This window comes from Leptidea sinapis, chromosome 22 (assembly GCF_905404315.1).
Source record: "Leptidea sinapis chromosome 22, ilLepSina1.1, whole genome shotgun sequence".
NCBI lineage: Eukaryota > Metazoa > Arthropoda > Insecta > Lepidoptera > Pieridae > Leptidea > Leptidea sinapis.
This window is the reverse complement of record NC_066286.1, coordinates 13370004-13382527: the sequence shown is the minus strand read 5'-3', so window position 1 is coordinate 13382527 and position 12524 is coordinate 13370004. Positions and strand designations below refer to the sequence as shown.

Below are 12524 nucleotides of genomic sequence, written 5' to 3'. Positions count from 1 at the left end.
CGTCTGGGACATTCTCGTAGTGGTGCTCATTTATTTAGGATCGGTGTTTTAGATTCTCCAACTTGTCAATTCTGTAATTTATCCATCCAAACTCTTGATCACATTTTCTTTGACTGTCTCCAATATAATCTTCAAAGATTTACATTGATAGACTGCCTCTTGGATATTTATAAGAATGCTGAAAACATCCCGCGCTCACTTCAGCAGTTATTGAAAACTTATGACTGCTTCGTGCCGCTTTACAAATTTATAGTTTCAACGGTAGGCGAAATTTGAAAATACGGCTTGGCTTTTGACACAATCCCTTACACAGACTTAAACATATTCGTCCATAAATTATTATTAGACTTGTGTTTATAATGTAAATTTTAATGTATAAATGTAAATAGTATATTTGTAGTTATACCTTAAATTAGTTTCATATTATCTTATAATTATTATATTCATTATTATTACTTATAATTCATGTATAATATATTTCTTATAACGTATATGAGATTTATATTTTAGTATTATATAATAAAAGTTTATTATTATTAATCCCGCCCGGGGTTTAAGCTTGATCTTCATTGGAACAAGAATATTATCAATAAAAGACTTGGCTTCGGCCTTTCATGCGAACCTATATGTATTTGAAGAAAATGAAACATGAAGAACACGAAATACTACTTTTATGTGAAATTGTACTATTAATGTTTGAAGGTGAAGATGATATAAAGACTTAGCTTGACTTTGAACAAGCTGTGTAAAGTGAAGACTGAAGAATAGAAAAATAAAAATAAGACCTGGCTGTATGGGCTTTTGACCCCTTTGCCTGTCCAGATGGACGAACAGAACCAAAAAAAAAAATTATCAAATGTCATTAATCCGTCAACATTCAACAAATCAGCTGTGTATCACACGCGAACATGTAACAACAAATGTGCGTATTTAAATTTTGTTGTGAAAATGTACACTAGAAAAGTTTATGAAAACTCAAATCAATGTTTATGATAAATAATAAATTTATTGTGGGATAATTATGGCCCGCCGGAGAAGCAGTGGAATTACGAGCCTGGGATTTAACCAGGATCAAGGTAATAAAGCTTGTTAGTTCGACAACCTTACTTCTTTGTTCTCACTTCTCATACGCAAAGTGCGAATTGTGGTATTATTTATAATGTTGATGACCTAACCGTGTGTTGGGATCGTATCATGGGTGATCACATGAAGTCAGTTAGCATATTTAATTTTACTCTACTCCAAGACAAGCTTTTAATTTGCCACGCTTTCGAACCAAACTCAACACAAGACGTAGGTATTTCCTTAATAATCTATCCACGTGTTGTTTATATAAAGTTAAGCGACTACGTACTGTATTTATGTACTATTTTATTAAGCCTTTGTTATTCTGCCATTTCTTATGAATAATAAAACTCTTTGTTTTACTTGACTTTGTAACAAATTAATATATACCTATTTTGGATTTGTGATCTATTTCAAGCTTTATTCAGATTGTACTTACACTTGATTACTAAATATAAAGGTGTTCAATAATAGTGCAATAGGTGCAAACACACCTCATGCACACTATTTATTGGAAACCATAAGAATAAATACTGGCTGGTAAAGCTGGAATATAGATAGGATTAAAAAAAAAGAAAAAACTAAAATATCTTTAGTTTTTTAGAAACAAACAGTTAATAGCTGAAGCAGATTATCATGTCACAGTGACATGATAACGACAATGAGTGAACAAAGATAGTCACCACACAATGGTCTCTCGGAATGATGTACATAAACAAATGAAACTGAACATTTCTTTAGCTTCTACTTGTTAATGAACTCTTATTTCTAAAAAGGGTAGGCCCTGCCTAAGAGGTCAGAATTCAACATGAAAATCATATAATTTTTATTCAAAAATATATTCCTCAGACCTGAAACTCTGGGCTACTTTTCTTTAAATAAAATCTCATGCAATAAAATTTATTATTTAAATTGCCTCAGTGTGGTCACTACTTTCCCATGCTGTGGTATCTGAAGTATGAAGTATGGGAGCTTGTCTGTGATTTATTTCTATATATATATATAATCTAGATAGGTTGCGGGATTATTTCAAAGGACAGAGATTCAAAGTTGATGAACCCAAATTGTTGCAATACAGGAATTTTTTGGTGTTATGGATGCAAGGTTTTTAAGAAAATAATTTAGTTTATAAAATAGATATTCAAAGTATGGATATAGAATATAAATTATACTATCATAGAGATGAACTCACAGCCCCATAATGTGTGACACATTTTGATTTGTCAATGTGTGCATTACCTACTTGTTTATACTATTCTTCATACTGTGGCTTGTATGGAAGACACAACACAATTGAGCTAATGTCATGTTAAAGTAGACCACCAAGCTTAGAGTATGTGTTTTATTATTTTAATGCTTAATATCGGATCGGAATGCTAGTAAAAGGAGGTAGGAACAAAGTTTTATTTTCTTTTTGTACCTGAAACAAATATACATGCTTATAAACTATAAAGGACATGCACAGAAACAATTACTTAAATTATTGAATATACTTAAATACTTAGTGATATTTACAACTTAACCTTGGTACCTACTCTATGGTAATGTGAGAGCTGGTTGTAATAATGTCCTGGTGTACTCCATAAAGGAACAATTATTATTATAAGCTTCTAAAGCTGATAATCCCTTACATAGGACTATTATTATTTTTTCAAATTTAAATAAAACTAATGTGCTATTTTTAATTTTACAATATTTAACAATCTTTGGATATACAAAAAGTCCGCCGGGCTTACAAGGTTATTCTTATTTTTTTTAAATAAAATATTCAAAATACTAAGGACCTAATAGCAATCAGAATAGGTTGCAGTAAAAATAGATTTGCCTATATCCTGTCAAAAATGTAAGTGTTAATTAAAGTATTGTAGTGTGTGTAACACCTTTATACATCTATACACACTCATCTCTCCAACTAGTATATAAGTACATAGTTACATAGACTAATAAAGGGGCTTATTATCGCAGTCAGACTATAATCATTACAATACCCGAACCTCCAACATTGCAGTATCATGATATAATAATACTAGTATTTCTCTTTCATACGCTTTTATTGTCTATGCGCAGGTATGTTGGCAGTATGATTCTAAGTGTATTATGTTCGCATAAGACGACTGTATCGAATATAATAAGTTAAAACCGTAATGAAATAACTTCAAACTGTAATAAATAATAGTTTGTTTAATAAAAGTTACCTGCAACATACCCATTTTTAAATTTTATTTAACTTTCCTCGTATATTGACATACAATATACAACTAGACCATGCCTAAGAGTATATTTGGCAGATTTTTCGTTCAGTAGTTTCGACCGCGCTTAGAAATCAACGCCACGCAATCTCAAAGTTTTTGAGCTTGCTCTGGTGCTCAGTAAAATGGAATCCGTCGCTTGCGTCTGGAACCCGCATGATGCGAGCTACTCTCTGCTCCTAGACAAAGTGCAAACCCTACCCTTTCCTAGGTACTTGCTACAAGTTTCGCTTTTCTTCTCGATTGTCTGGGATACACTATGGGCCCTATTGATATCTCCACAACAATGACAACCATATCTGACAACTATCTCCCTAACTGAAATCATAAACTTAACTCGCTAGTTTCTGAGAGAATAATGTAGTATAATTGTTTAATTATATGTATTTATCTTTAATAGAGTCTATGATCGTATTTTTAAAAGTAAAATAAATAAATAAAAAGCAAAGTAAGTATTAATATATTGCTGTGAATGAAAGTTGCCCGTATTGATGTTATAAATGTATCCAACGGACAGAGGCCCATCAAAATGTATAACACAAATGTAATAGTAGATTGTTATTTCAGGCTGCTTCGCTTGCTGTCTAACATCTGGCCTGCGCATATACAATGTAGATCCACTTGTGGAGAAAGCACATTACAGTGAGTCACTATCAGATAACTATATTATCATATTATAAGTGTGGACCTTTCATTATCTAATTAAAATCTATTAATATTTGCATATTAGGAAATTGACTTGAGATGTTCCTCTTGCAAGTCTAAAGATAAAGGATTTTTTTAAGCTACGGGTATGATAGTCATCTTTGACTAAACTCAAAAAAAAATAAAGAATAACAAAAAAAATTGATGAGGCCATAACCTGAGAGTTGAATAAAGCATACAAGATTTTATGACGATACATCATCACTCCAATGGTTGGCTTAGTTGGAAGAGCACTCGCACGCAAGCACTCGCAAGGGAGAGGTCGTGGGTTCAAGTCCCGCATCGATCATAAAATTTTATTTGTGTAATTAATCCAAGAAGTGAGGGTTATCACTTTAAAAACATAACAAATCTTTCGTAGTTCGTTAGAAATGAACATTTTTCTTTCTTTCTTTCATACTTACTTTAAACAGATCTTTACGATTTTTTCTGGTTCAAGGTTTTACATAAGTCGGGTTAAGTAATTGGGCTCCGGGGACGGAGACAATATATATATAAAACATTTTTTTCAATAGGCAGAGAGGAACTTGGAGAGGTATCCCTATGTGAGATGGTGTTCCGTACAAACTGGTTGCTGGTGGTGCGCGCTCGACGACCGAATAGCCTCATGCTGCTGGATGACCAGCAGCGCCGGTTCCGAGCCGAAGTAGTGTTCAAATCGCCCATACGAGCGCTCAGAGCAAGGAAGGACAAGTAAGTGGAAATATAGTTAAACTGTTTTGAACGTCCATCCACCATCTCACACTTGCAGTACTTCAAGGGACCTGTCATGACACATTTGTCACGTAATGGTGGTGGCCGCCCCCCACGCTCCCTGCAGCTCACAGGAACAGGGCTGTTGTCGGCCATCTGAGTGGTGCGGCGTGCGACCGACAGGACACTCCGAGCGATACACGATTCATTTGACGTGGAAGTCAGCTTCATGATGGACTAAACGAACGACACCCCGGTTGGTGATGCGGTTCTGATTGTGTGTGGAGCAGGAGTCATATCGGAGTGCTGGTTTGTAAACCTGGCCGTTACATTCGGTGATAATAATAACAAAATATTGAAGCTCTTTTAAAAGTATACGTAGAATTACGTTGATAAAATAAATCACCCTTATATTATGTAAGTTATGATACGAGTTGAGTTTGAACTCTCTGCCTGTGTGAGGTGTACCGGCACCGGTACCGGGTCGTGCCGGTGGAACCTGCGCCATGCGGAGGTGGCGCTCCGGCCGGGAGACAAGCGGCCTCTGCCCAACTGAGCTTGTGCAAATGGATAACTAGCTTTTTGGCCGATCGGAGCATCAAGGTTGTTATCAACGGTGCATGCTCCGACTTAAAACCCATAAACGCTGTTGTCCCGCTAGGTGCGTGCTTACCCCCTACACTGTTTCTTCTGCACATCAATGATATACTGCAAATCAGCAGTATTCATTGCTATACAGATCACAGCACAGGATATGCTTCTTACATCGGCCAACATGTCCCGGGAGAGCGTCAACGAGAACCGGAACAAACTTGTGTCTAAAATCAAGACTATGCTTTGCATTCAGACACTGATGTTACCAGAAACTTCACTTCAGATTCTTAAAATTTATTATATTTTTTTATAATCGTTTATAAAATGCTCGCAAGATACCTTTATATTTTAAGGTGTGTGCGGGTGATGCAAGTACTGTACTCAATAACTTTTGTTTTGTATTAATTTACATTTACTTTTTTCATCATGTAAGGCATTGACTTGAAATAATTTTTGGCATTCATAGGTGTCATTTCCGTGACCTACATAAATACAGTGATTTTGACTTGAATATATAATAATATATGGTTAATAAAGTATTAATACAAAATATTTTGGTAATGAAGTATATTTTTAATTATTTATAACAAAAACGAATTTGATCGTTCAATAATAGATATCTAAGTATCTCTATTGATAGTCCCTAACATTATAAAACAACCTAACGGCGGAACAGTAACCGCGTGGCAGGTTCAAGCGACATTGACCCTTATGACGTAGTCAGCTCCGTAGCCTCATGTTTTAAACAAATAATTAGCGTGATTGAAACTATTTTTTAGATTGTTCGATATTTGAAAGTTTTTCAAACGTGTTGGTCCCGGAGCGCCGGGTACTGATCTAATAAGCGAGTGGCGCTAGTCATGAGAGGTCGTGTACTTTTTACGTTGATAATCGTCCGCGGCGCTGCTGTGGTGAACCGTCCACCACACTGGTATCACCATTCCCCGTGTACTGTGTTACAGGTATATTATATTAATGGCCAATCAGAAGAACAATTAATGAGTATGAAAACCTATATCTTAAACGATCGTATTCAACTAAGCAATATTCGCGCTCGCACCTATAACGGACTATCAATATGTCTGGTAACATGTAACAACCATTAATACTATCTGGCTATTGAGGTAACATTTTTAATAGGTCCCCAAGCAACATGTATAAATTTTAGTTTTTATACTATAACAAAAGTATAACTATTATTTATTAAAGTATAGGGTACAAATGGTTTAAGTTTTCAGATCTGGCACGAATCTCGTGCCAGATTTTGGCGAGACAACACGTCCTGAGGATGCCTCGTGTAGAGGCGAAACACGTGTCGAATTGTTTTTAAAAACAAATATTGGCGGAATTAACACTAAAGAAAACTTAAATCATTTGTATAATTATGGATTTCCGTAAAGTAACGCCTAATTCAATAAATTTTCTTAAAGTATAGGGGTATATCGCAGGGGGTCGTAACTGTCATAACCATAAGACGTGTCCGGTAATGGATAAAAAAAATATAGCTTTATACTTTAACGAATTTTAGGTACTATTATATATATGTACTTACCTTTACTTACCTGTTACCTGCCCAAGTAACCACAACCTAAACTATATTCACTGGTCGATCTTACCTGTATCGGGGACATGCACAGAAAAACTTTCAGCTTTTATAAAATAATAATGGACAACTGATGAAAGAAAATTAATTTAACAATAAAAAAATAAATACTAGTACTAATGCGTCATTAATAGAGCACGGCAATACTTCAAGCCGGCCCACATACTAGCGCTCTACAAAGCGCAGGTCCGGCCACACATTGAGTATTGCTGTCATCTCTGGTCTGGCGCACCCCAGTATCAGCTCGATCCATTTGACCGCGTGCAACGCAGAGCAGCTCGAATTGTCGGGGTCCCAGTGCTCTGTGAACGGCTGGATCACTTGGTGTTGCGTAGAGACGTCGCTTCATTGTGTGTCTTCTACCGCATTTATCACGGGGAGTGTTCCGAAGAGCTGTTTAACCTGATTCTTGCCACCGAATTCCACCTTCGCACGACACGCCACAAGTTAGGATATCATCCTCACCATCTGGATGTGTGGCGGTCTTCCACAGTGCGGTTTTCAAGGAGCTTTCTTCCACGTACTACAAAGCTGTGGAATGAGCTTCCTTGTGCGGTGTTTCCGGGACGATACGACATGGGTACCTTCAAAAAAAGCGCGTACTTATTGTTATTCCATAAAAAAAAAACTAATGTTATTACAAGTCAAGTCATTATCAAGTTCTAGACTTTCTCTTTTATTCTTATTTAATGGTTGTAGTTTCCACCGCAGCAAGTAATATAATTATAATTAACTTCAATCACAAGAGGGCTTTATTCATATAAAAATAAAAAAATATTCGCAGAAAACATGCACGAAGTTACAAATTAATTTGATTTGTAATTATTTCAAAACAAACTCATTGGTATAATCAATTATATTTCAATATTAAGATAAAAGTAACTGTCATGGTGTCCGGTGCGTTAGTCTCCATAAAAAGTTAAAGTTTAAAATTATTAGTGTTGATAATAATTATCAATTCTGTCTTACCTTAGATTTAAAAGGCAGTCCAGTGTCCGAGCTTCAACAATGAGTGTTATCTCATAGAAAATCCGGTAGATACTGCACTTTTGAAACTACATTTGAAATCCGATCACACTCTACAAGGTTTGCTTAAATAGGTTTAAAAAGTGATACAAAAGTATGTAAATAACAAATTAATCACATAATAATACGCGTAACCACCAATTAGGCGATATTCCAAGCTTAAGTGTTTAATGATACTAAATTGTGCTTGAAAACAAATTGAGTAAATTTTGTGTTGGTGTAATTTGTGAAGGTACTTTTAAACTTTATCTAAAGTTCGCTCATTATATAGTATCAACGAACGACTTAGATTCACATAATTCATCGTGTGTGTTGTATAGCTTTGTGGTATCATGTCGGACTGATATCGTAGCGACATAAGTTCGATCCTCACCCAAAAGAACATTTTGTTTCTTCTCATAATTACTGTCACAAGTCTTGTTTATTTTAAAATTATTTAATTTAGAAACTATATTTTCACACGTGATTTAATAAAAATAATAGCTGAAAGAGATAGAATTCGCAAAAAGTATAAGATATATAAAAATCCTAGGGATAAGATAGAAGCAAAATTATGTAGTAAGCGGGTCGATTCCATGATTTCATCTTGTTATTCCGATTATATAAATAATACGGAAAAAGCAATTTTTAAAAATCCTAAAAAGTTTTGGTCTTTTGTCAAACAATAACGAGGTAGTGTTTCAAATATGCCTGCAGAAATGTTTTTAAATGAAAATAAAGCTCAAACAGGAGAAGATATTTGTAATTTCTTCGCTCAGCACTTTTCATCTGTTTATTCTACGTTCTATAGTTCTATTAGTCTTGACAAAGGTGTCTCTTTTCCGCAGCTATCACTTAGTAACATCGTCATAACGAGCAATCGAGAACACTATAAAATTCATTTACGTTAGTAAAGGTGCTGGACCGCACGGGATACCTCCAATATTTATTAAAAGGACAGTAAAGCAGTTAACACTTCCTTCACATTTTTGAAAAATCTATTAATGCTGGTATATTTCCTACTGATTGGAAGATTGCGAATGTTGTACCCATACACAAAAAAGGTGATAAATGTAATATCCAAAATTATAGGCCCGTATCAATCTTAAGCATATTTCCTAAGATATTCGAAAAAAATATTTGTCCAATTTTAACCAGACATCTGGAGAACGTTGTGTCGAATGCACAGCATGGTTTCCGTAGACGCAGGTCAACTCTAAGTAACCTTCTTGGTTATGTGACGGATCTTTCTTCGGGCGTAGACAACAAAGCTTAGACTGATTGCATATACACAGATTTTTCCAGTGCTTTTGATAAAGTGAACCATGAAATACTTCTTTCAAAATTAAAATTCTATGGGATTCATGGTAAACTATTAAATTTGTTACAATCTTATTTAGAAGACAGAAGGCAGAGGGTCACTGCAAATGGTTACACTTAACATACCTTTTTTCCTAAATCAGGCCTTCCTCAGGGCTCACATCTTGGTCCTGTTCTTTTTAACGCTTTTATAAATGATATTTTGGATCAAATAACATCTAGTAAATGTTCTATGTTCGCAGACGACCTAAAAATTTATAAAGAAATTAAGTCTCAGAATGACATAAGACTTCTTCAAACTGACCTGGATAATACTTGCAACTGGTGTAATGTAAATGAAATGATACTAAATCCGGAAAAATGTGTACATATCAAGATCACTAGAAATATAACTGAAACTGCATCATCTTACGTCGTTAATAATGTTCCTTTGGAACAGGCGTCATTAGTTCGTGATCTTGGTATAGTTATAGACAAAAACCTAAATTTTATTAATCATATTGATAACATCATACTTAAGTCTTGGAAAATGCTGGGTTTTATTAAGCGTACTTGCAAAGATTTCAGAAATCCATTTGCAATTAAGTGTCTTTACAATGGGTACGAAGTGCACTTGTATACGTTTCACCGGTTTGGAATCCCCAATATAATGTCCATTTGAATGACGTAATTCTTTTGTTTTGAACATTTTCTGGGATCCTGTTGTAAAAGCATATACATCGCCCCACAAAAGACTTGCTAACTCGACTTAGTCGAGTAGTAGGCATTATAAGCTTATGTCTGTTCCTGGTGTTAACATTATGGTTATCACAGTTTCTGGCAAATTCACTTATGTGCCTATGAACATACATTACATTATCAAGAATATATTGAGAAGCAACAGTCAAGATGTTAATTTCTTTGAATTTTGCTCTCAATGATTCCTTAGGGCCTAGGTTATAAATAGCGCGAACAGCCCTCTTCTGCAGCACAAATATTGTATTAATATCGGCACCGCTGCCCCACAGCAATATACCATAGGACATAATGCTATGGAAGTAACTAAAGTATACAAGTCGCGCCGTATCTATGTCAGTTAATTGTCTAATCTTTTGAACCGCGTATGCTGCAGAACTAAGTCTGTTCGCCAATCCTTCAATATTCCATTGTAATTTGGAATCCAGAGTAATGCCAAGAAATTTAGCAGATTCCACCAATTTTATCACCTCTCCGTTTAACAAAACACTTGCATCAACATTTTTGACATTTGGTACGGTAAATTTTATATATTTCGTTTTCTTGCTATTTAACAATAGGTTATTAGCGCTAAACCAGTACACGATGTCAGATAGAATATCGTTCACTTCGTCATACATAGCTTGGTTTCTTTTCACTTTGAAAATCAGTCAAGTGTCGTCCGCAAACAGTACCACCTTATGTTTTTTCTCTATAAGATTAGGAAGATCATTTATGTAGATAAGAAAGAGGAACGGTCCGAGAATAGACCCTGTAGGTGGTACCCCCATACTGAGAGTAGTCCCAGGAGATCTCCTGCCATTCACGTCGACCTTCTGAATTCTATTGTTTAGATATGAATTCAGAAGATCGAGCGCAGCTTCCCTTTATGCCATAGTGACTTAGCTTCCTGACCACCGTTGAATGTTGAACACAATCAAAAGCCTTAGATAAATCACAGAAGATGCTAAGTGCATTCTGCGATTCCTCCCAGGCATCAAGAATATTCTTGAAAAGCTCAACACCTGCATCCATTGTTGATTGACACTTGATTTGAAATCCACCTTCGCACGACACGCCACAAATTAGGATATCATCCCCACCATTTATCCAGAATTCCACACATATGTGTAGAGTTTCTCCACAGAGTAGTTTTCAAGGAACTTTCTTCCGCGTACGAAGCTGTGGAATGTTCTTCCATGTGATGTGCGATACGACATGTGGACCTTCAAAAATAGTGCGTACAATTTTTTAAAGGGCTCTTGTGATTCCTCTGGTATTGCAGGAGAATGTGGGCAGCGGTGATCACTTAACATCAGATGACCAATACGGTCGTTTGTCCTCTCTACCATAAAAAAAAGAAAATCAATGAGAACAGATTAAGTATCTCCTCTAACAACTTGCTTATAATATTGTTGTGGTTTATTATACAATATATATAACCTTCTAGCTTTCAATCTTTTAAATTCAGCAGAAATAAAATCTGAGTTTGAAACAAAAAATCGCGTAAATTTTTGGAAGATTATCTCAGTGCCCTTAAAAAAATCCACTTTCAGTCATTGTAAATAATAATTATACTACACCGAAAATAGTATCTAGGAACCATACCATTGCTTATATTTATCTAGACTTTGACGTCACACCGCGCTTCAACCAATTCCATTGCGTTTTGATGTTTTCTATTTCGAAACTCGATGAAACGAAGAAGCGAGACGACAGAGTCGCCGTTGCCAGCTATTATTTATATAAATATTGTTTTGGCCGCCGCGCAAAATTATGGTTTCAACAATATGGATATAGTATCCGAGGTTCTCGAGGGTGGTGCAGCGAACGAATTTGTGATCATTTTTAAAGTTCAAGATGGCAGCCGCGCAAAATTATTTTTGGGCTATACGTATGCGTGGTGGTTAAAATGATAACCCTTATCAGACTTCCCTTAGCCAAACAACTCAAAGGCATCTTTCGGAAATTGTTGTGCCACATGGTACTAAAATTGTTGAAACCAGGAAACAGTGCTAACGAACACGAAGCACTAGAAAACGTCATTAATTGATGTGTTCTTCTTATCTGCATAATATTAATACAACTGCTCCATCTTCACGGACTGATGATGATTTGCATTATCAGTGCCAAGTAAAGTGCTCAAAGCTGCTCAAGAAGTTTTCGCTTCAAAAAAATTAATTGTTGATTGAAGATTTATTCTTAAATATTTCACCATCATATGAGTCGTGCACTTTTGGAATTTCAAAACTTTTTGTTTTATTGATGTTTGACGTAAAATTATCAGAAAATTGTAAGTAAAGTAATAAGGTTAAATATTAGTGAAAAAATTATTCTTTTAACTACTTAAAAAAATACGTCTGACATGAGCAGTGAGCACTTAAGGCATGCACATTTGGTTTTATTTAAATTATATTCGTGTTCTCGTCATAACAATAAACGACTCAAGGTATGTTTGTAAATGTTTCTCATTTTTAAATTCCATCTATGACGTATTGGTAATATGGCGCTTGCGCTGATAGGACTTAAGATTGACACCACACGCACGGACGACATACAGTCTGGCATTACATTAT

General features: G+C 35.3%; 1 protein-coding gene across 2 annotated transcripts in view; it reads left to right on the top strand.

Moving 5' to 3' along the window:
* The first annotated feature begins 877 nt into the window (after positions 1 to 877).
* Positions 878 to 12524, top strand: part of LOC126970857 (WD repeat domain phosphoinositide-interacting protein 4-like) — a 38714-nt gene continuing 27067 nt past the window's right edge. Inside the window, exons 1-3 of one of the 2 annotated variants that reach the window (XM_050817006.1) lie at positions 878 to 1076; positions 3882 to 3956; positions 4539 to 4712. In XM_050817006.1, the coding sequence (XP_050672963.1) occupies positions 4570 to 4712 (143 nt within the window). In that variant the 5' untranslated portion in view covers positions 878 to 1076; positions 3882 to 3956; positions 4539 to 4569. Of the gene's footprint in view, positions 1077 to 3881; positions 3957 to 4534; positions 4713 to 12524 lie in introns of both variants that reach the window. The other variant, XM_050817005.1, reaches the window with a different exon arrangement.